The 25,003-nt window shown below is 48.3% G+C and overlaps 1 protein-coding gene across 2 annotated transcripts in view; it reads left to right on the top strand.

The window, feature by feature from the left end:
- The window catches only part of KAZN (kazrin, periplakin interacting protein), a 993,570-nt gene that overhangs the window by 126,242 nt on the left and 842,325 nt on the right, over nucleotides 1-25,003 (top strand). Inside the window, exon 1 of one of the 2 annotated variants that reach the window (XM_072975376.1) lies at nucleotides 16,950-17,325. The exons of the other annotated variant lie outside the window; for it this stretch is intronic. Coding sequence (XP_072831477.1) covers nucleotides 17,253-17,325 — 73 coding nt within the window. The 5' untranslated portion in view covers nucleotides 16,950-17,252. Of the gene's footprint in view, nucleotides 1-16,949; nucleotides 17,326-25,003 lie in introns of those variants that run through there. 2 annotated transcript variants of the gene reach the window in all.

The following is a 25,003-nucleotide window of genomic DNA, read 5'->3' as shown; positions in this document are numbered from 1 at the left end:
AACAAAACGTACTAAAGGACTTTGATGAGGAGTTGATGAATTAATAATATGTAAGTGCTGAGAAGAGTGACTGGCATTTAGTAAGGGTTCAATAAATAATAGCTGTGGTTATTATTGTTACTATTACTACTACTATTGAGACTGGTATGTAACATAGGATAAACCAGGAGATGCTCTCAACTGGGACTTGGTCAATGAGACTCCTCTTCTATGACCTATATTGCCTCTGAGGTGGATGGATATGCTCTCAGTCAGTACGTAAGGCCACGTCATGGATGCAGCAAATTCTTGGCAACTCCTCCCAGTGAAAAGTAATTCCCCTCCCTCTGAATCTGGGCTAGCTTTAGTGACCTGCTTGACAGCAGAATGTGGCAGAAGTGATGTTAGGGGATTTCTGAAGCTACGTCAGAGGAAGACTTGCAGCTTCTGCCCATGTGGCTTGAACTGAATGCTCTAGGGAGATCCAGTCACTATGTAAGAAACCCACCTGCCCCAGGACCATCATACTATGAGCCTACACCACTTGGAGAAGGCCTGGAGGATGAGATGCCATGTGGGAAGAGAGAAACCAAGGAACACCAAGGGGCCAGATCCATAGGTGACAAAGCCATATGGAAGTAGATCTTCCAGCCCCAGCTGACTTCACTTGGATCAGAGGTGAACTGCCCAGCAGAACCTTTCCTGACTCACAAAATCATGAGCCAAATACAAGGGTTGTTATAAGCCACTGAGTCTCGGGACAGTTTGTAACATAGATAACTGAAACAGTAAATATAGCCACCAGTTGAACGTTTACATGGAAAGGTACTGGTCCAGGGAGGAGAAGCAATCCACAGGGTCACTCACTGAGGACAGTTTGGTGGGACAGTTGGAAGTAGGGCCTCTGGACTCAGTTCCTTGGGTTCAAGTCATTTGCTATTTGAGCAAGATTCTTAATCTTCAATCTCATAATCTAGTTGTAAGAATTAAATGAAATAATATATTTGTAAATGACCAGTATATAGTAAACCGGTCAATAAATGTCTACAGTTATTATCACCAATGGTAACTGATAGCAGATCAGAGTCCACGTTCCCTGGTTCCAATTGAATACATTCCTGGGGAGCCAGCCTGCAGTGGGGTGTGGGTGTGTGTGGAATTAGAGAGATTTCCACCCAGGCTTTGTCATTTCCTAGTTTCTGTTTCTACAAGCAGGTTGCTTATCACTGAGCCTTAGTTTCTTCAGCTGTAAAATGGGTGTAATAACAGTAGGGTTGTTGTTGTACAAATGAAATACGACTTCTGTTTTTCTAGTCACAAATGGAAGTGATATGAAATTGAGGGGAAAGACAGAAAAATATACCATCAGAGAAGGGCTTGGAAGATTTACCTCAGGGCAGAGAATAGACCAAGTCCATTTGCCCTGCTTTTTCTGTTTCCAGAGAAGCACTTTCCATGTGAATTCTCCAAAAAATTAGTTTTAATTATCTAGTTGGAAATCACCAGCAGTTTGATAAAAATTTTAATAGGAATCCTGGACGACGGGCTCATCGGTGATGACAGTGCACCAACAGCATCTGTTACAGGTTCGCAGAGAACCACTTTCAGTGTGATGACACTCTTTCTCACCAAATGAAAAATTAATTAAAAAATCTCCATCCCAGGTGCAGCCAGAACAAACATTCCCAGAGTCAGAAATGGGGAAAATACATCCAAAGTATGTACAGGAGCTGGTGTGGTTTAATATCCATGCCTGCTGTTGAAAATTTAGGCAGGAAGAGTTACGTATATATTTTTATTTATTAATCAGTCAAAAAAAATTCCCCCCACCAAAAACGAACAAAATAAAGGAGGAAGAAGGAAGCCTGAGGGTGTATGTGTGGGATCCAAATACATTCCAGCATCACATCTTGTTTGCTGGCTTTTGACACAAAGCAGAAATCATTTTCCTCCTGCCTGGAACTTTGCTCACAGTGATTATTGAATACAGCTGCATGGGTCAGACTCAGTGTGTGGACCCACAGACGGTCTCCCTGCACTATTGTTACAGCAGATCGTGGGGCTTTTCTTAGCAAGCTGTGTGTGGCTGGCGTCCGGGACTCGCCATGCTCCGCCCTCTCACTCACAGTCACGGAGTTTCCCGGGATGAGCGTATGGTCAAGGCCCAGGGGCTTGGCCTCTGCTTCTCTCAGGGTCACCAGATCACAAGCTCTGTGTTTCATTATTGGCAGCCTGTACATTTCCCTGTTAAATCCTGAGCAAGCGTTAACCAGGGCAGCCATTTTACCAGTATTCGTTCCTATCAGAGAGAAAGAAGACTGGAAATATTCTTGTAACTGGCTTGGGCTTGGGGCGCCTAGGGCACTTGTGTGAGCCTTTTGAACCACAGCATTCTCTGCTTAGTGGGTCCACTTTATTTGTTCCCTGGTCTATCAGTTTGCCCATCTATCCATCTTTGTATAGAAACAGAACCAACAGAATCACGAACTGAAGCCCGGGGCTCTGCTGCGGTGGAAGTCGGGGAGGGAAGCATGGCCACCCCTTCTCGGCCCCCGTTGCTGGCCCCTGAAGCACCTCCGTGGGACCTCCCAGGAACACATCTCTGAGAACCATGGATCTCGGCCATGTGCCTAAACCTAGCCCTAAAATTGGAAGCTTTCCTTTCCAATTTTATTCCCAAAAAGCTAGATCCTTCTTGAATTCCAGCCTGAACATCCAGGAGCCTATTGAACAGTGTCCTCCAGCTGCTCAAATACAGTCCTTCAAATGCAACCCATCACCCTGAAGCCTCACACCAAACAAGCAACCTCTCCTCTACTTTTAGTTAATGGCACCACTGCCTGCCCATTTGTCCAAGCCTGAAATTCAGAATGGTTCCTTGTAGTACTTATTAAAAAAGGTTTAAAAACAATGGACTTCCTTCCTCCCTCCCTCCCCTTTCTTTCGTTTCTTTTCTTTTATCCTTCTTTCTCTAGCTTAGCTGAGGTTTCCTGAGGTCTTCAACGTGTGGGGAGCTCTGCTGGCACTGGAGAGTGATGGTGATGAAAACAGACAGTGCCCTTGTCCTCAGGGAGCTCACATGATGGATGGGAACCCAGACACTGATCAAGGAATCGTAGAACAAGCGTAAAATCACAGGCTCTGACAGTGCTACCTGGAGGGCCTGAAGCAGTGGGGACGTTTGATGGGGTCAGGAGATCAAGGACAGATCCTGGAGGAAGCAGCCTCGCCCTGACTGAGGAGATGACATATGAGTTCTATATGATGCATGTAAGTTAGTGTGGTTTGGAAATGAAAGGAAGTGTTGTGAGTGATTGTCCTGGGACAACAGGCCTAAGCCGGGACTGTCTTGGGCAAGCTGCGACGTCGGGTGACCTTATGCGTAAGTCACCTGAACCCTCGTCAGCTTTTCCTCAGTGTGACCTCCTGCTTTTGCAGTTAGCGCGCAGTGTGTGACATTCCAAGATGGGAGACGTGCGTGCAAGCCCCATCTCCACCTCACACCAGTGTATGGCCTCTGACATGTCAGTGGACCTCGCAAGCTCTGTGTAAACTTTTCTCCTAGAGAAAAGTCTAGAAATGTAGTGGATCCAAGATGGGAGATGAGATGAACACTGCCAGCTGCCAGGAGATGGGGGAGTACAAACAATGGCTAAGACAATGTGCCGTCCTAAACCAGTGGTCATGTGCTGTGCTGTGGTGGTTTTAGGGTGCAGGAGAGCACAGAGGAGAGACAAGCATGCCCAGCTGGGGAGCACAATAGGAAAAGGGCAATGATGAGAGAGGTGGTGGGCACTGACTGTGATGCTGAAAGGTTCTAGAACATAAGTGAGAAAATGCTGAGAAAGAGGCAGGTGCACATCCTGAAGGGCTTTGAATGCCTCCCAGAGAAGGTTTGGATTCCACCCTAAGGGCGGTGGGGAGCTTTGGTACCTGTTCATGTGCAGCTTCCCCAACAGAAGACAGAAACCCCATGGTGGCAGAGACTTGCCGCCTTTTCCATAGTATTCTTAGGATCCCTGTGCCCAGTATACAGTAGGTGCTTACTAAATTCATGTCAAGAGAATGAGTAGTTGGAAGGGGATTAAGCAGGGGGCTGAACATGACTTGCCTTTTAGAAATGTCACATCGATGCAGAGGTGAGACTAGATGTGAGAATCGAGGACCCAGGAAGTGAGAAACCAGGCAGGCGTCGTGGCCGCCAAGAGCCAGCCTGGCAGGGGGTGGCGGGAACAGTCACCCTTCACCACTTGGACCTGCTGGTCCGGGAGAGAAGAACGTGTCCTGTTCTATTCTGGAATTCATGCATAAAGATCTGAGAGGTAACGCAGTTCCTCTGCCGAAACACCTTTCCTCCTTAGAAGCATCGCAAACACGGTGTTACACACGCTCTGTGCAAATCCGGGCATCTAGTTGTTGAAAAGGAGGCGTGGGGAAATCTGGTTGGTCTCATGAGATGCTTTTTTGGGGGAAGCCCCAACCCAGAGGACTATGGAGGTGGATGAAACAGTGTGCTCTGCAGAGCGGCACTGTAGGAAGAAGAGTCCACACCAGAATCCGTTCTGCGCTGGGAACATTAGCCACAGAGAGTAATCGCACATAGGGCTAAAGATGAGGAACCACGCCCAAACGAAGCGTGGAAACTGGAGCGATTCAGGTCAGAACAGAGTGTTTTTGAGGATGATGTAAAGGACAGGACAAGGCCGAGGACAAAACGGTTTCATGGTTCCAGGTGTTCCCAGACGGTCTGCTCTTCAGCTCTTTTATATTTTGGCCAAAGGCTCAGTAAGGAGAGCGGCCTGCCCTTTGAGGTGCTAGGCTGTGCAAAAATGTGTTATCGGTTTCCCACTGAGATTAAACTTAGTACTTTCCAAACGGCTTTGTGAAGGTGTTGCCTTGTGGATGGTTGTAAAACCTTGTTTATTTATTCAGGCAAATTGATCGGTGGCAAGGCCATTCTGAAATTGCTGCAACAGCCTGAATTGACTAATTGTTTAAAGCAAATGACACACATGAAACGTTTGTTCATTAATATTTCAGGTATTTATCGAGCACCTGCTAAGTAAGAGCCCGGAGCAGGGAGCTGGGAATCAAGGGTCAACAAAAGAGACGCAGCCCCTCTGCTCAGGAAGCGTAGAGTCTAGCAAGCACGAAAGACAAACGGTGATCAAATGATGGTCCAAATCAATCTGTAATTAAAAACTATGATCACTGCTACAAGGGAACAGTTCAGAGCGCTAGGACATCATCTGGCAGGGAAACCGAATAGAGTTTGGGGTGGGGGCGTGGTCCGCGGAAGGCAGCTCCGATGATAGCACATTCGAGCTGACACAGCGAACCCAGTTAATAGGTGGTCGAGGGTAAACAGTCCAAGGTCGGATCAAGTTTGTTTCCGTGAATAGGTGAGATGTGTTTGAGGCAATGGTGTGTAAGCAAAGGAATCACAAAATGCTCAAAAACGTGTAATCTTTAACAAATTCAGCATGCACATCTTTACAGTGTCGTCATTATTTTAATTTTTCTTTGCTCAAATTGCATTACCAATCACAAGTTCCTGACCCTGAATTAATGGTCTTTTATTTATTAATTCGGCCGTTTTGTATTGAACTCCTGACTACCTGCCATGTATCACCCGTTAAGCCCAGCTGCTTAGGACTCACAGAGGCAAATGAAACCTTCTCACTGCCCTGCAGAAGCTAATGTCCTAGTCGGGGAGACCTAATGTGTAGAAGTGTTGCCTGAACGCTGCTTTCCACAACTGGGAAGTAACAGTACAAATAATTACAATAAAAAATAAATGCTGTGTAATTCCCTTCTACTTGGCTGTGCTACCTGCACAAGACTTTGAGCTCAAGGCGTGCTCTCCATTTGTTCAAGATGGAGATCAAGTATGTGTGTCTGTGTATGTGTATGTATCTGTGTCTGTCTGTCTTCTGTATCTGTCTGTCTATCTATCTAATCTATCTATCCATCCACATACATACAGGTGAGGTGTTTCTATAAATGTATACACATACGTACAGGAGACCAGTACATTCCAGAGACTGACTCCTTGTTACAATCAGGTCTGGAAGGTGATTCTTCTCATAGGGCAACCAGAGGTTGACAAGTTGCCCGGTGTTTATACAGTAGAGGGTTTGTGTAAAGGATGTGATGAATAAGGATGGAGAGCCAGGTTAAAGCACTCTCAGATTTGGGTCATGTTGAAGGGAATGGGCTGTGATGGTGGCCGGATGGGGAAATTGGGGAGGCTGAAGAGGGCAATTCATCCATTGGTGGTTTTTAGCAGGCAAGTGACATCGGCCAAAGGAAAACTAATATTCTTTCAAATTCAATTCTGTGCTCCTGTGTTGGAGTAAATGGAGTCCAGCTCTCTCCTCCACACCATGAAGGCCACATGATTAATGTGTCTGTTAGGGCTTTTTGGATGCAAGCAATAGGAACTAACGCCAGCTAACTTAATAGAATGGAATTTATTGGACATATACAAGCAGTAGCTCACAGAATGGAAAGCAAAGCTGAAGAACGGGTCTTGGGAAGGGCAGAAATCATGGCACCTGTGAGGATCCAGGATGCAGGAAGCAGTGGATGCTCAGGTGGTCTGTCAGGATGTCACCATCAGGATGGAGTATCTCCATCTGTCTTCTGCCCTGGTATTCAGATGCCCAGAAGTGAGCTCTCAGTGGCCCACTTCCAGGCCGGCAGAGCCCAGGGTATCACTTGATTGACAGTGACACCGGGGCTTCTCGCTATGGGTGAGACAGTACATCCTCAATGGAAAATCAAAGTTCTGCTACCAAATAGGCACCATCAACTGGTGTCCCCTTTAACTGGCCAGCAAACATTGGCCAGGCCAATAGCACATCCAGCTCACTCTGCTACAGCCCCTCCTTAGATCTGGACAAGAGGGAACCCTGCTCAGGGCCCCATTTGTCGGAACCACCAAAGTAGGGACCTTGTTTATTTATTTGTTTTGGTATTTTCAATGTTTGGTACTCATTTGAGCAAATGGGCATTATGGGTAAGAGGTGGGAAAGCCGGATGGGGCTTCTGGAGGGTGTAGGGCTGAGAGGACAGGTGTATGGGGGTGGAGGGGGGTGGAAGTAGACAATCCGAGGCCCCACCTGGGAAATGAGGGAAATGTCAGTGCTTTAAGGTTGCCTGCCTCAGACCACCCAGACTGGGTGACCCAGCTGACTGGGTTTGTCTCTCCTCTTCTGCTGGGACGATGTCGTTTGGGTGATACGTACAGCTCCCTGGAAAGCCTCAGGCAGGGGAGGGGAAGCTGCACACCAGCTCCCTGGGGAGCTTGTCCAGGTCAGTCCCTGTCCCACGTTTGGGTGTGTCTGGTCACTCCCAGGAGCCCTGGCCCCTGGCTCAGCTTCCATCCTGCCCAGTGCCGGCCAGTCCTTACCATCACTCAGGCTCGCCAGTGGCCACTGAGGGGCAGCACGACTCCCTTAACCTCCAGGTCAAGAAGGTGGGTGTCAGGGACCAGACTGGGGGCTCTGGGTGGATCTCAGTGTAACTTTTAAATGTTTGGCGGAGGGCTCCATTTGTGCTGTTGTCCTGGGCTCTGCAAATGTTTTGGTGAGACCTCCTCTGACAACATAACACTTCAGGTAGAATTTCATGCAGCGTTGTGACCATGTTGCAAAATTCTCACTGGGGGCAGCCATCCAGCATCACCCTCTGTTTTGATAGCACAGTACAGCTCATGAAGATGCCTGGGTGGCAAAGGGACAAAGGAGTTTTTGGAGGAAATGTGCTGGGGTGAATGTTTGCTGGCCTCGTTTTGGCAGGTCCTGAAACCTTAGAACAGAAAGCATAATGATTTCATGTTCAAACACATAAGGATGAGACCAGGAGGAGCAAACAACGTTTTAGAGTGAAAGAGGCTGATGCATTTTGAAACAGGCACTGCCAAAAAGATTGCCCGCCTTTGAAAGCTTAAAAGCACGATTTGAATCTCTTGTTTCTCTTTTCCTATCTTTCTAAGCACACATAAGCTACCATTATTCTGAAATCCTGGGCCAAATCAGAAGTGCATTAAAAAAGAAAGCCCCCAGAGGAAAACTGCTTCAAATGGCACGTGAAAGCCAGCGTCTGAGCTTCCCGTTACTCCTGCCGCTTCTAGCGGGTGCCGAACCCACACCGCTCGGCGCTTGTCTGAGCATCACTATGGAAGACCTGGGCTTGGCATCTTTCTGGAGGTCTTCAGCTCTTCTAGTGTCTGTGTCGACATAGGAAGGGAGTGGGGCATCAAATCCTCTCAGTCCTGCTTATGGGGAGGTTGGGGGTCTTTTGCCCAATGACGATGGGACTTGCTTTATGTTTTGAGGCAGGAGAACACTGTTCAATTTATGGCTAGAATGTGGTTTTGGTCCCTTCAGCATCAGGGCTGTGCTTCACTTGTCTTCAGTGGAGCCTCCACTTGCTGCCAGTGCTGGAAGGTGGTAGGACTGCCAGGCTCTTTGGGTTGATACTGGCAGTTGACAGGTGGGAGTTTCTGATCCCTTCCCCTACATCCTCCTTACTAGGCAGTCTGTTACAGGACAGTAGATTTTAGACTGAGTTCTACCACGGGTACAATGATGTGTAGAGACAGCCAAGAACCTGGGTCTGTAAGCTCAGCCAAGCCCTTTCTTTCTGTCCTTCTGTGTTCCCATAAGGACCTTGGGTGAAAGAAACAATGATTTTGACTCAGCTTAACTGTCACCTGCTCCGAAACACCATCCTTGACTATTCTCTTTCAGGTTCCTTTCCCCCAACTCTGGGTTGTGACGTGACTACCACATTACTCAGTTTTATTTCCTTCATGTCACAAACCAGTCTCTAGTATTATTTAATTGCCTATTTTTTTCCTTGCCCCCTCTCCCCCAGTGTAAGACCCATGAGCACAGGGACTTGCTGTCTTGTTTACTATTGTAAAGAGAGCCTAGCACTGTTACTGTGCCTGGCCCACGTTAACACTAAGTACATGTTTGTTGAATGAATAAAAGAACTCTTTCATGTTCCTTCCTTCTGCTGATTTTGCTGTCTGGGTGTGATGTAGAGTGTGACACTTCCCCACATTCTTCGGGAAAAGAGGTGAGAGCGATTTCAGCTGCTCCAATGCGGGAATTAAAGCTTGAGAGTTATTTCATGGTGTTTCCTACAACAGGAGGAACAGAACCATCGATTTCCTACCAGCTCTCCCCCAAACAACGAAGTCCACAAACCTCCAGTCCTCTGACTGTATTTGTGTCCCCTGCTAGTCTGTGAGCTCCTCCAGAGTAGGGACTTACTTATCTTTGTGTTTCCAGGGCTTGGCACAGTACCCGGTGCCTCATGAGGGCTCTGTAAACATTTGTTAAATAATATTGGCGTCTTCTACCCTTCTGCCCCGGGGCCACCATGCTGCACCCTGGCTTCTGGGCTTGTCTCATTATGCTTCCTGGATTCTTTCGGTTGACAGGAATCCATCTCAAGCTTGCTAAGGAGTAAATAAGAGGGAAGGATTAATTGCTTCAAACCCTGAGAGTTCTGGAGCAACCACAGGGCTCTGATGATGTCATCAGGATGGGTTCGCCTCAGTTCAGCCTCTCTGTGTCAGACAGATCCTCTTCACATGGGGCCCCCTTCTGCACAGCCAACAATCCCAGCAGAAAGGAATTTGGACTGTCCCAACTGGCCGAGCCTGGATCACACGGCCACTCCTGGAGTTGGGGGTGGGTGAAGCCACCCTACTGACTGGCAAGAGAGTGAGGAAGGGGTGGGGTTTTCCAAAGAAAAGATTGAGGTGCTGTTTCCAAATATGTGGATGCAGGAGACAGAAAAGACAGGTGTTCTCTAGTCTGCCAACCTCCTTCGGGCTGAACTCTGCCTCAGAGACAAAGACACCCTTATCACATCTACTCAGTTAATCTCTGTGAGGTGCTTTTGGAAGAGGCAGCCCCTTCATTTACAAGTGAGTTTCAGTCGTATCATTGCTCCCTAAAGAGCATGTTCTCACCTCTTGATCTCCAAGCACCAGTTAGTAAATGTACCCGGGGAGCTGGCTCAGAATCCACGGGGGCGCTATTTCTAATACAGATTCTCAGACCGTGCCCCAAAAGAGTTGATGTAAGTCTGTCGTGGGGCCAGGGGTTGCATCTATAAAAATCTCATCAGAGGATTTGATCATGCATCCAGATTAGGAAACCATTGGCCTAATCTCTCTTTCTCTCTTTTTTTTAAAGTATAGTCATTTACAGTGTGTCCATTTCTGGGGTACAGCATCATCTTCTGGTCGTGCATATATATACATATATTCATTTTCATATTTTTTTTCATCTCTTGGTGCATTTTTATGGCTGAGTAGGGTGGAAGTATGGCATTGTGGCTGGCTGGTGGGAGAGAAATTTGAGGGTTTCAAGGACTTCCACTGCCCACCCCTCAATCCTGTTATAAATGCAGCTGTCTTAACTCACCACGGAGAACAAGTCCTGCCCTGACCTTATTCGTTGCCAAGGCTTCATGTCTGACTAGCAAAGGAGAAGTGCAGAGTTGCTGAGTTCCTGACCCAGGTCCTCCGCTGACTGTTCACTAATGGTTTTCGCTGTTGATCCGGGAGCTGCTGTGGGTCAGCAGCGCAGGACGGAACAGAGGCAGTGGCTCCACAGCGGCTTCACTGGAGGCATCTTCCTCAGCTAAGCGTGGGGACCGACGGCTCGTATCTCAGGCACAGGTGGGATAGTCATGTGATGCTGGTCGCAGCCTTCCACGATGGAAGGTGCTCATTCTGTAATGACGCCTCCTGAAGCAACCTCAGGTACCTCCTGGAAGAGGGTGGTGAGAGGTCTCTGAAGCTGGGTTTCACACCCAGTGCCCGGGGAACTCGGAAAGCTTTAACTCACGCCATAGAAGTAAGACCTGTTTACTTCCAAACTGATGTAATTACACATACCAAGTCATCTCTACTGTACAAATAGAGCCAAATGATAGTGATCTGTTATTTGGGGCCATGTCTGCCTTACCTGGAAGATTTAGTGGACTTTCCCAGAGGCTGCAGACCTAATTGTTACCAGGGGAGACGTAGAAAACCTCATACTTTCAGTCTCGTGTACCTCATCTTTTTTCATCTCTCACTTTTATTTCTGAAAAATGTTCCTTGGATTTCCTGAAGGGCTGTTTAGGAGGAAGGGAGGAGAGCCTTTTTTAGGGTTTGCTCCAACTGACTGTTTATTCCTCATCGACTGAAAGCCAGGGCCATCCCTAAGAGAAAGCTGGGGAAACTTGTAGAAGTTTCCATGTCCTGTGGCTCTTTGTCTGTGGGATGAAGAAGGGACAGAGGAAGGAAGAGAGGTGGAAAATGACAGTGAAGGGATTCGATCTTTTTTTTTTTCTTTGCTTATTTTGAAACCTGAACAAAAACTGTACCTCTTTGCTTATTGCAAAAACAGCCTTATATTTATAAGGGATTTCATGTATCCACCAATTCAAACAGAAAGGAAAAGCATTTGAAGGTACCCTAATCGGAAAGGTACCAGAGGTTAGGTCGTGGTGAGACAGCAGTCTTTTATTTGAAAGGATGATTTGAAGGCAGACAAACGGTGCCACGTTAGCAGCACAAGGTATTAGACTGTCACGACAAGGGTTAAATGCTGCCTCCTTCCCTGTCCCACTGTGAAAAGGCATTTCGGCCATTCTTTGCCCACTGAAATTAATAATAGAAGGAATGTTTGATATTAGGCATCCTAGATAATTGAGAGCTCATTGTATACACATGCTTGTTCGAAAGGTCGTGTTTCTGTACACATCTTGTTTACTCGCAAGGCTCTGGGCTGCACAGATCATTTTAAGACATTCGGTTACTAGCACCAGTGTGTTACTGAACCATATTAAATTCAACTAAACCATAAAAACAGCCATGGCCCATATCTTACCTAAGCGTTACAGATCCTCAGAGGGCGGTACCACCGTTCCATTGGTACAGTGGAGGGGGACCAAAGACCAGAGTGGGTAAGCAATCTGCCCAGAGTCTCACAGCCATTCAGAGGTTGAGTTTGGATTCACACCTGAGTCCCTCTGACTGCAGCCTGTGGGACATTTCTGTTTTCCTGCGGTGATTCTCCCAGGCGTGAACCCCACCGTGAAAGAACCCCAGGCTTTCTTTTTCTTGCAAGGTCAGATCGAAGCTCATGTGTACAATCATAAAATGGAAAAAGACACCAGGCACAAGGCAGTCCTATGGAGACTGGGGACCTAGAGTTTAACTGCAGAAACCGCTCTTAATGTGCATTTAGAGCATCTTAGGTGAAGCTAAACTGGGAGTCATGGTCTATTTTCAGAGCTAGTTGGGTCATGGCCTCCCTGATGTCTGTGCTCCAGTCTCCATGCTTTGGCGTTTGAGGGTGGGGAGGGGGCAGATTATTTGGCTGAAGGAGCAGGGAGCAGTTGTGATGTGAGGCTAGCACTATGGCATGCCTTCTAGGCTTCGCCAGACCCTGTGGATTCCAACAGGGCCAAGGAATGCTACAGTCAGAAGTTAACGGACCTCTTCCCATGAAAGATTTTGTGAGATTCTACAAACTTGCTTTGGGGTCCATGTGATAAGATACTGCCCAGTATGTTAGGGAGGGGCACCCTCCACCTTCTGCGAGGGGCTCATCATCACGCTGGCATTGTGAGGACCGGCAGTGCTGGGAATAAAGGGGGCAGCATCCTCGTACGGACACTGATGTGTTCCAGTGGGTACCTCCTGGTAGCAAGCTTCCCCAGGGAGCTCTGGTGGAAAGGCATGGAGGATTTGGTGCTGAGTGTGTGTTGGGCATCCTTGGAGGACTCCCAGGAATACTAGCAGCTTGGGCACAGGGTGCTTGGCAAGAGCTGGTGGGTTCTACCTGTGCAGGTGGGAACAACCCGCTAGGGAAATCTGAGTTGCAAGCGTTCTGTGCCCATGACTGTAAGGCTTGGGAACCATGGATATATTTGAGCCTCTGTTTTATCTCATCAGCACACATTGGTAGTACCTGCTGGAAACTTGACTCTTTTGGACTTAAGAGGGATCCCCAAATGTCCCTTTACTTAGGTATTAAGAGCACAAAGTTTCAGGTGGGACCACCTGGATGGAATGCTGTCTCCACCAAGTCCTGACTCTGCTGCACTGAAGAAGTAATGTGATGCACCCATGCCTCTGTATTTGCACCTGCAAAATGGGTACTATGGTGTGCTGCTGCCGTGGGTAACGATGCCGCCTACCTTATGGGACCGTGTTTCTGCACAGAGTCTGGTGTGGTGAATGCTCAGTTGATGTTAATTTTATGTCATCATAAATTAAGTGTCATTTCGTGTTTTTATAGTTTTGTGTTGTGTTTCTGTTTCTTCAGTGTGCGTTGGGCTTTATCAATCCAGGACCAGGAGGACTTCCTCTGAGTCAAAAGACAGTGAGCCCCAGCTGTGGTGCTCCTCCGTCCACCTCTTCTGGGGAGGACTGGAGACGATGGGAAAGTCCTGCATGTTGCCAGGGGTTTTACTACTTACCTGCCGGGGGGCCATGGAAAAGACCTGTCTGGCAGTCTGAGACATCTATAAAGCGGGCTAACAATTGTCCTATTCTCATAGGGTTGTTATGAAGATTGAATGCAGGAAAACATGTGTGAAACATTTTACAATAATAATTGCAGGAGCCATGGTATTCTACCACTCATAAGAGGCAGCCCAGGGGAACAGAAAGAGTGTGCATGCTCAAATCAGTTTCAGGTTTGAGTCCTGGCTCCATTACTTGTTAGCTGTGTAACCCATGGCAAGTTTCTCAACCTCTCTGAACTTCCTTTTCCCTCCTTGGCAAACTGAAATAGTGACATCTCCCTCCCAGGATGTGTAAGGATAAAATGAGATACTGCCTGTCAACTGCCTGCACCTGGTAGGCACCCATGAATACTTTCTCCTCACCTCCTTGTGCAGACACCTGCTTGCCTTACTAAATTTATTCCTGCTAGGCAAAAGTCACCGCTTCTAAGGGCCATTGTCCCCCTGGGCAGAAGACACTGGCAGGAGCCTTTCCTAATCAGGGATTGTCCTGAATGTGCAACAGTTCAGGTCAGCGCAGGAGGGGCTGAAGCACAGCGAATGATGGGGGAGTAACGCAATGCGGGAGAAAGGAGACGCCCACCCAAGGCTCCTGTGATTAACGCTGCAAAGGAATTCAGCGAGATCCACATTTGAGAGAAGAGAGAGACTGCTAATATTTTTAATTCTTGCTGAAATCTGAGAACCCAAGACACCAAGTTGACAAATACTAGGGGGCAGGAATGATTACCTGAGTATATGTCAACACTGCTGAAGGACTAGGGAGTGGCCACAAACCAGTGCACGGGAATAAATGTACGCAGTGAGCTCAGTGGAGTCTGGAATCACATTCAGATTTTTTTCTATTTTATTTTATTTCATCTCGTTTCATTTTATTTCATTATATCTTATCATCTTAATCTGTATATCTATCTATTGATTTATTTTGGCAAACATTCTGAAAACAGGACAAAATCCTTCTGCTGGCCCAGTCCAGCCCTCAGGTCTCTGATGTGGCTCAAATGACCTCACCCCTAACATTTGTGGGGCCCAGGACAATAGTACAAATAAAGACCCGTATACTCCACCTAAATATTCGGAAGTTATCTAACAAGCTAAGCAACTAAGTGCTGGCCTCCTACCTTGCAGATGCACCTGCATGACTCGGAAGAGCCAGGTTCTGATGTAGGATTCTGGACTCCATAAGCCACCACTGGCTGGTGGCTACTTGAGGGCGCTGGCTCCTGGCCCCAGGCCCCCAGACCCCCAGCACCCACCCCAGCCCTGACTCTCTTCTGCCCCACAAGGCGCCTCCAGCCTAGCACGTGGACACCCTAATCTGGGTGCTCAAAGTCCATCCACATCCTCTGCAAACCACCACCCTTCACCATCACTCAGGTTCAGGGGTAGGGGTGCACGGCATAGAGTCAGCGATGTGATCATCATTTCCTGGGAATGAACTTGGGGAAGAGGGCACCCCAGTCTTGGGAGGAAGCTTGGGATCATTTGGCAGGAATCCTGATGTCCCAGGTACTTGAAGGTCTGGACAGGTGGGGTCTGCGGGCTCTGGGTGGGCATTGTCCCCACATGCCCTGTGGACTCCTTGCTTAGTAGAGTGGGGGTGCTCAGCTGGGCAAGGACCAGAGCAGGGTCCTCTGCAGTGTGCAGCCTAGGGCAGGGCCCCTCTCCCCCAGGTCTAAGGGCAGAACTGGTCTCCAATGTCCCTGGGGGATCATAGGCATTGGTGAGGTGTCTGGAAGAACCGCAACCATGTATCATAGCAGTGGACTGAGATATAGGGACAGCGGCTCCAGGGTAGCACCAGCTGCTAACTTCCTCTGTGTCTTTGGACAAGTCGCTTCTCTGTGGGCCTCAGTTTTCTCATGAACAAAATGAAGGTGTTGAAGTAAGCCATCTATAACACGGTTTTCCACCCCCTGAAAAGAAACACCCATGTTTGCTTTCATTTGCATTGACTTGTGATAAACTTTGATTTTGTGCAAAAGTTAGGAGAGGAAGTAATTTAAAATCTGCTATTTTATTTCTCATTTGCGAACAGTTTCCTCTTTTTGGCACTAAGGGGGTAAAATCGGGTGCCGGGGCAGGGGATGCCAGGAATGAAATATTTGGCTCAAATTGCTAGTTACCTATACTAAGTGGTTATATAATGGGGAATTTAAATACAAATCCTTTCTCTTTTTAGTCTAACACTTAACCATGTGAATAACAAAAAATCCTCAACCGCAATCAGAGTTCATTTAAATGTTAATTTTAGTTTTTATTTACCACTTGGCCTCCCTGCTGAAATATACAAGTTAAATCATCTACAACCTGGGTTCCTTCTGCTGCAGCTGGAGGAACTCACTCTTGTACTAATGGTGGTTTCCAGTGATTTATTTCTCCTGTGTATCACCTTCGTTGGGAGACAGGAGAAAATGAATTTCTTTGGAAGTAGGATTAATCTACCTCTGCACACATCAAGGTGCAGAGAATGAAACACCAGCAGTGCTCCTTGAGAATTTCGAAGACTTACAGATAACGGTTGGGAATTGAACGTGAAGATGGTGGAAGGAATTTTTCACTTAAAAAAGAAAACTTGATTTGGCCAAGCCATAAGAAAAAGAATAATGAAAGCTTTGGACACAGGTAATCTCAGAAGGAAAATGGAAAGTTTCTTTACAAGTGGTTGTTTTGCCCTTTTCCAGGAAGGAGCTCTGTTGGAAAGTGACCCCCCAAGACAGACCTGCCCCAGGGAGTCTCAGGCTTGGTCTGGCTGACATTTGGGTTGACTGGTTCTTTGCTCAGGGGCTGCCCTGTGCATCATAGGATGTTCAACAGGTCCCTGGACTTCGTACTGAACATCAGTAGTTCCCTCTTCGGGGCTGAATTGTGCCTGCCCAACTTCATATGTTACAGTCCTAACGTTAGTGTTGTTACCAGCAACCCTTTCAAGTCGGCTCCAACAAGGGTCCTCCTGGCTGGTGTCGCTAGCGCCAACAGAATGAGGCCGAATTCAGTTCAGAAGCGAAGGAAAGCTTTAGCATTTGATGAAAGAGTGGAAAGGTGCGAGCTCCCGCGCTCCAGGGCGCCCGCTGTCCGGACTGGTGGTGGGCGGGGCTGCTGTCCAGGGGTCCAGGCAGCAGGGAGGGGAGGGGGCGGGGCTGTCCCGGGGCAGGCGCAGCTGCACAGTCGGGGTCGCGGCGCCCCGCGCAGCGTCTCCGCACACGGCCCGCCGCCGCCATCTTGAATCCAGGTGTCGTGTGCAGTGTGTCTGCACACGGCCCTCTGAGGCGTCGGCACAGCCATCTGGCTCTAGAGCCTCTGGTCTGAAGGGCCGGGAGCGCGGCCTCAGCACGCGGCACCCCGCGAGCAAGTGAAACTAGACGAAGCACAGAGGAAGAGAAGAAGGTGGTCAGACTTGACTCTATTACTCAGATTCTGTTTTTACTCCTGGAAACTTAATGGGCTTTGCTGGTGGCAAATCCCTCCTGTGCGACTGCTCATTTCTGAGGGGCGCTGAGGAGCGCAGGTCCAGCCTCTGTCACCACTTCCTTCTGAGTTTGGGCGGCGTCATAACCCGGGAGGAGAACCGCAGCCGCCCAGCCGCCTTCCGACCTGCGTGACGGTCACCGGCCTCGGCCCTACCTGTTGGCACCCCGAGCCACCGCCATTGGCCTAACCTCTGGAGATAAAGGGACAAACGAAGGCCCCTCAGGCTTCCGCCCGTAGGCGACTGTGCCCTGATGTCGCGGCTCCCTGCCGGGCTTGAATCTCCCCACCTCACACGTCGCTTGTTTCTCGGAAGAGAAGCCTCAGGTCAGAGAGCGAGTCACACGACTCGGTGGGGTGGGGGCCGCTGCCCCAGGCTGTCTGGAGGCTGGGGCTCGGGGGCCTCTTCGCTCCAGTGTGACTCCTCTGAAGCTCCGGGCCCGGGTGGGTGGTCAGGATCGCAGGCCAGCTTTGTCTAGTTATGAGTGAGGCCATCTCACTTGCGGGCTGCTGGCTTTCCAGGTTGTTCGCTGTGCCCAGTCCTGGCCGGAAAGGGGCAGAGAGGCAGGTCGGTGGGGGCAGGCAGCGCCTGGTTTTCAAATTCTGTCAGCATTTTCATGGTTTTTCCTCCCTGGAGGGCGTATGTGAGTTGTTCTGTTTCAAGGGGGTTAAGGTGTCCCTTCTCTCAGGGGTGGGGCAAGGGTCTGCCGAACCTGAGTTCAAATGCGTTTAACTGGAACTTATCCCCGGGGGCCAACCACACTTGGAGCAGGGCAGTTAGGGAAGCAACTTAATTCAATTTTCTTGAGTTTCTGACATAGCGTGGCCAGGGCCTGTTCCAAGGTCTGATTTGTTCTATTTTCCTGGATGATGGGGGTCTGCAGGCTGAGTACAAGGTCCATTTTATGCCCAGGGCCCCCATTATCCCCTTTGTCACTTGAGACACAAATGCTGGACCACCATCTATCTCCTTGTAGGGATCCTGGGAGTCCAGACCTGGGGACTGTTTCTTTCAGTGATGCCTTAGCCACTTCAGCTGCTGTTTCAGTTCTGATGGGGAGTGCTTCTCTCCACCCAGAAAACGTGTCCACTGGGACCAAGAGGTACCTGAGATTCGCCTGTACTCTCTGCCTGACCATGAAATCAATCTGCCAGCCTTCTCCAGGATATGTTTTTCTGGTTTAAACGGATCTTATCTGGGGAATCTGGTGTTGGGGGTGTTCGTGTGCAGATGGGGCACGTCTCAACCCTCTGACTTTCCAAGCCAGGAGTTACCATGACCGACTAACCGACTGTACAGGGCTTCCCTCCTGCAGCGAGTTCCTTGATGAGCCTCCCTGATGGCTTGACAAGCTGCATGTGGAGAAAGAAGTATCGCCCACGTTTATTAATTAGCCACCCACAGCCTCCTAGATCCCCCTGAAGCCCAGTTTCTCAGGCTTTGTCTAATTCATTCTCTGCGTAGACTGGGGAATAGTTGGGTAGATCTGGACTGTGAGGCATGAGAGGCGGTTGCCATGTTGCTGGTTCTAGGCCCGCCCTTTGGGCAGCTGTGTCCACCTTGTTGTTTCCTTTTATTGTCTCTGCATCCCCTTTTGGTGGCCCCTACCATGAGTCACTGCCACCTTTTTTGGAACTTCAGTACATTTAAGCCATGTTTCACCTGTTTATTCTCTGCAGCAAGCATACCTCTTTCCTTCCAAATAGCCTTGTGTGTGTGTAGGATGGAATCTGTATAAACACTGAAGCTCTTCCCTGTCCTGAGCCAGCTCAGGTGAGGGCTGTCAGTGTTGCAGAAAAATGTGTTACAGCTCAGTTGTGACAGCAACCTGGATCCGCGTGAGAGACCAAGCAGCACTTGGACAGTTGGAGAACTCAGGTTTATTACACCAGCAGGCCCAGAGGAGTTAACACTTCAAGCTCTGGACCCCATCTGTAGGTTTACACAGGCCTTTTATAGGCTGCCAGTTTTACCGTTTGCAACATCATATGCAAATAAAGTACAACAGAAGTTGACCAGCCAGGGACAAGCTTTGTAGAAACAGACCAATCAGGAGTGAGCTCCATGCAAATGAAGTACTACAAATGGGCCAATCAGAAGTTAGGGAAGTGGACCAATCAGAAGTGAGAGTAATAACCAATCAGTAGTGAAGGAAAGTGAGCTCAGGGAACCAATAGAATTCTAGGTGTAAGTTAGCTGCTTTAGAGGCAAAAAGTGAGAGAGAGCCTCTGGGCCAGGGAACTGGATGGTGCTAAGAGGAGAGCAGCGGCCCTGCCTAGGAGTCCTGCTGGCCTTTTGATGGGGCTTCCCGCCTCATCAGCTCCGCCTCTGGGGCAGAAGTCTCTGGGGGTAGGCTTCCTGCTTCTATGACTTGAATCTGGGAGATTACTGGGTATCCCACCAGCATTTATTCCTTTTAAAACTGCTCCCTTCTGTGACCCCTTCCCCTAGGCTCACTTCCTAGGTTGGGGCGGCTGGAATAGATTGTGGTTTCTGTACAGTCATGCACCAGGGGCCCCGTTTCTGTGGGTACCATTAACTTTCCTTGAAATATAGACTGGCTCCGATACCAGCTGGGAGATGGGGAAAGTAAAATTTCCTGTGTCCGGCTTTTATGGCCTAATATCAGAACAAACGCCTTCAGAAGGGACATGGGCTCTCCTCCTCTGAGGTAATGCCCGTCCTTGACCAGACTCCCCTGGAGGACCTTCTTGATCTCTTCTCTCACCCTCCTCCTACTGCTCCCTCTCTACCTGCTTCCTTCCTATGTCCAACTTGGGCCACAGGCCCAAGGGGCCCCCTCCATCACAGTCCCCTCCCCTAGAACCCAGTTCAGCAAGTACACAAAGCAGGACTAATTACCAGCCAGGGTCCAAGAATCCCTGGGGAAAGTACTCTGTTTGAGGCAGCTCCCTGATGGAGAAGAAAGCCTCACTCAGGTCCACGTCCCGTTTACCATGTCTGATCTGTGTAACTGGAAGAGTCCTAGTAAGGGGCTGAGGGAAGATCCAGAGGGGTCCCTGAATCTGATTAGGGGACTCTTTTAGACCCATGACCCCACCTGGGCTGATAGCCGGAGCCTCACTGGGGGTACTCCTAACGGGGGAAGAAAAGGCCCTGATCTTTTCAAAAGCCCGAGAGGAAGCAGACAAAGAGAACAGAGACAGTGCAGGTCACACCATCTTCAGATGGGGGAAAGAAGAGATTCTATGTTACAAACCCAACTGGGACCACTGAGACAATGGAGAAGGGGCTGGACGATAGGCTGACCCATTATAAACGTATGATCCTACAGGGAATCCAGGTAGCAGGGAAGAAACCTGTTCATTGGAATAAGATAAAGGAAATCAATCAGGAACCAGCAGAAAACCTTTCTGCCTCCCTAGAGTTCCTTGGGGATGCCTCCGAATCTACACCACCACTGACCCTGAGTCACTGGAAGGGAATGCAATCCTGAGGTCCTATTTCATTCCCCAAAGTGCCCCTGACATTAGGCATCAACTTCAGAAACTGGAAATAGACCAGCTACCCCTACCTCTCTCCTTGTTGAGGTTACCTACTGGATGTTTAATAATCGAGATGCGGAGGAGGGAAAGTCAGAGGATAAAAAGGCCCAGGGGCAAGTCCACCTGCTGGCTGTACCCTTCACTGTCCACCTGTCGCCAGGAGATTCTGGACTCACTGCCCGTGGAGACTCACCAGTGAGTGACCCCTGACCCCCACCAAGGGGTAGCAAGCCAAAGAAACTAGAACCCAATCAATGCACCACATACAAACAAGAGGGGCCCTGGAGGAGAGAACGCCCTCACTGCCCCCAGGGAGGAATGGAAATGGCAGATCCGGGCCACTACCCTTGAAGGCCGATGGTCCAAACAGATGAAGAATGATGGGGCCAGGGGACTCCCTCATTGACTCTCCCAGCTGACCCCTGAGGAGCCCCGGCTGACATTGGACATGGAGAGGAAAGCCTGTTGAATTCTTAGTCATGGGTGCAACTTACTTGGTTCTGAATACCAGGGCAGGCAGACTCGGTTACAAGAGTTGTAAAATGATGGGGGTATCAGGGAAGGCCCAAGAACAGGCATTCATAGAGCCATCAGAATGTCACTTGGATGAACAGAAGCTCACCCATTCCTTCCTGTATGTTCCCGAGTGCCCTATACCCCTGCTAGGGAGAGAGACTGTAAATTGAGAGATACTAATCCGCCTACTGAGAGGTTGGCGGTCCCCTTAGACAAAGGGCACAAGATGATAATGTCAGTGGCTGAGAACAGAGCAGATCGTCCTCCAGATGGCAGTGCGGGGCACAGCATCCCTGCACACGGCCCACTGAGCTGCAGTGTGGGGTGCAGCCATTTTGCACTGGGAACGTCCGTCTGAAGTGCCAGGAGCAAGGCTTCTGCACATGGCACCCAGTGGGCAAGTGAAACTTGACTAAGCACAAGGGAAAAAAAAAAAGGTTAGACTTTATTACCCTGTTTCTACTTTTATTTCTCAGGAATTGTTAATGGGCTTTGCCAGTGACAGTATCTCAGAATGTGGCCTTATTTAGAAATAGGTTCCTTGCAGATGTGATTGGGCCCTAATCTGATATGATGGGTGTCCTTATTAGGAGGGGAAATTTGGACACAGACAGGCTCACAGGAATTCACGGGAGCGTGAAGGCAGAGATCAGGGTTATGTGTCTGCAAGCCAAGGAATGCCAGAGGTGACCAGCAAACTGCCAGAAGCTGGGAGACAGGCGTGGAACGGACTCTCCCTCACAGCCCTCGGAAGCAACCAACCCTCCTGACACCTCAATTTTGGACTTCTAGCCTCTGGAACCATAAGACATTAAATTTCTGTTGTGTAAGTCGCCCAGCTTGTGTACTTTGTCACAGCAGTCCTTAATTGTGACAGTCCCAGATGCCTCCAGACATGGTCAGGTGTCATCTGGGCGCAGATGGCCCCTGCTTGAGTCGTCCCCAGGGCGCGTGTTGTCCACGCCTGCTTTTGCCCGGTCACAGTAGAGCTGAGTTCTTGTGACAGAGACTGTGTGACCCACAAAGCCCAAACGTTACCACCTGACCCTTGGCGGAAAATGTTGGCTGACCCCCGACTGGAGCTACCCTGCAGTGCCCCTGAAAGTTTGCTGAGGGGCCAGAGGCACGCTGGGTTCGGCCTAGGGTGGCAGAGTTGGTCCATGAGCTTCAGAGGATGGAACTGAAGATGAAGATGAGGATGCTGGTGTGCAGAGGAGGGTAACAGCTTGCCCTGGACATGGCTGATGAGATGCACCTCAGACTAGAGACCATCTAGGTGTCCTGGCTTCACAGCCCTCCTTCTCAGCCCTTATTCTATTTCCTGCCTCACGCACTGCAGTTCAGCTCCGTTCCCTGGCACGAACTTCTTGTGTTGGACCAGCTGCTTCCTTGCACCAGTCTGTGATTGTGGTAAGGTTCTCAGTATCCCCGAGTTCAGCCTTTGTGTTACATGCGGCTTTAGGCTGTTCCCTCATGGGCTTAGTTCTCTGCAGTTCCACAGTCCCAAGTGTTATAACAGCTTGCTATTGTGACCATCCGTGGAATGCTGAAATGCAGGTGGTAGGAGCCTGCTTTCCTAAAAATACCCTCTGCAAGAAATGCCTGTAAGCTCTGTGCCCCCTGTGAGTCATGAGAAGGCTTTTATAGACCTTTGGGATGGGTACTGCTGGAGGACTCAGGTTACTCAAAGCTCTAGCGTCAGCATTATTTCCTGTCTCTCTCCGGCCCTCAACCCCCTGGTTACAGCTGCAGCAGTTTAGAGCTGTCCTTCATTCCCCTGGGATTGGCTTGCTTTTAGGACCTCGAGGGTCAACCCTGTACTACTTCTTTCAAGCTCAGAGGTGATCCTAAAACCTTTGGGGAAAAAAACAAGTACAAAACCAGAAAAGCTGACATAGACAATTGTCTGAGGTTGGATATGTCCCCCCAGAAAGATATGTTGAAGGCTTAAATCCCTCAGTACCTGTGAATGTGACTTACGTGGAAATATACAGTCTAGGAAGATACACTCAAAGTTAAGATGTAGTCATTAGGTTGTACGTTAATCCGAAATGAGAGATGTCCTTAGAAGAAGAGGAGGGAGACACAGAGACCCACACACAGAGAAACTGCCATGTGAAGACGGAGGCAGAAATTGGGGTGATGGATCTACAAGACAAGAAACACCAAGTACTGCAGCATGGGGAGAACCTTGGAACTGATTCTCCCTTTCCGTGCCCAAGAAGGAACCAACTCTGCTGACACTTTGATTTCAGGCTTTTAGCTTACAGAACTGTGTGGGCATAAATTTCTGTTGTTTTAAGGCACCGAGTTGTGTGTTTTGTTTTAATGGCAGTCCTAAAAAATGAATGCAAAAGTTATTATGGAAAATATGTGTTTTTGTATCTTATATTGTTCAAGGTGGCTTAACAATCAGGTGGCTTGGAGATCTGACACACTGTTGGCACTTACCTGTGCTTGCGTACTCTTGTGGCTTCGTCTGCTTTTTCTTCCTAGCGGTTATCACAACTTATACTTGCATATGTCTTTGTGATTGTTTATCTACTTCTCCCACTAGATGTGAGCTCCATCCATGGCAAACAACAAATATTCAGTACTTATTTGTTGAGAAACTTGGAACAAGTCATTTATTATTTCTGAACCTCAGTTTCCCAATCTGCAAAGTAGAAGTATTAATGGTGCCTGCTTCACTGATGAGTGTGAGAATTACGGGAGACACGGTATGTGCAGCAGGAGGCATCGCATGGTGTCTATTGGATGCTGGTCTGAGTATTTTCTCCTTGACTCCTTTCTTGGGTCCTTCTGTAAAAGGTGGCACCTGGAGCTCTGGGCACACGTGCCTGCTCTGAATCTTGGTTCAGCGCATAGCCAGCTTGTGTAACTTGTTTTGACAACCCCAGGTAATGATTTGTCATTAAGGGCTACAGTTGAAATTTGACGTCCCCAGAGAAGTTTCCATGGTTTCTAAGACCTCATCACTAGACAGCCCGGAGGATGCAGAAAGAAGCTTCCTTGAAATTGCCATTAAGGCCATCCTTGTCACCCTGGGAAAAGCTAATGGACAGAAACATATTGATGTGTTAACAGTTTGAGACCTCTCCCCTAAGAAAACCTTTTAGCTAGTGAGGGTTCATTCACCTTAATTAAAAATTATCCAATGGATACATCTCTTTCCATCACTCTTTGGGCACACATAGAGTTTTTTTTGTAAAGGAAATTAAATTAAAAAACTCATCCTTCTTCAAATAAATCCTTTGTTTGCTTTATTAAGCAGAAAAGCCTGCTGGCTATTAGTTGTCAATTAAATGTGGGTGTTAATTAAAATAGCCATGTTCAAGCTCTCCTCAGGATCAGCCTGCCACTTGAGTACCCATTGTTGAAGATGGTCCTGAATTGGAATGCATTATGCACAACATGACCACTTGGTATCTCCTTGGGACACAAGAAAGAAGACTTAAGATTGAGTTTGCTATGTAAATGTTGCACAACTCTTTTTTTCTGCAAATAAGACACATTCTTAGGATGATTTAAATTAGGTGAACTGCTGCTCATAGGTCAGATCCTTTCCTCTGTGACCCGTGAGCTAAGAATGGCTTTATGTTTTTAGACGGTTGAATATAATCAAAAGAATAATCATATTTCATGGCACATGAAAACTGTATGAAATTGAAATTTCAGTGTTCTTTTTTTACTGAAGTAAGTTGATTTTCAATGGTGTTAGTCTCAGGGTACAGCAAAGTGATTCAATTATATCTACACATATATACATTTTTCTTTTTCAGATTCTTTTCCATTATAGGTTATTATAAGATATTGAATATAGTTCCCTGTGCTATACACTAGGTCCTTGTTATTTATCTGTTTTACATATAGTCGTGTGTATCTTAATCCCAAACTCCTAATTTATCCCTCCCTGCCCCTTTCACCTTTGGTAGCCATAAATTTGTTTTCTGTGTCTGAGTCTGTTTCTGTTTTGTAAATA

The sequence above is a fragment of the Vicugna pacos genome, chromosome 13, assembly GCF_048564905.1.
Source record: "Vicugna pacos chromosome 13, VicPac4, whole genome shotgun sequence".
NCBI classification, from domain to species: Eukaryota; Metazoa; Chordata; class Mammalia; order Artiodactyla; family Camelidae; genus Vicugna; species Vicugna pacos.
The sequence above is the reverse complement of the archived record's forward strand: the minus strand, read 5'-3'. Positions and strand labels throughout refer to the sequence as shown.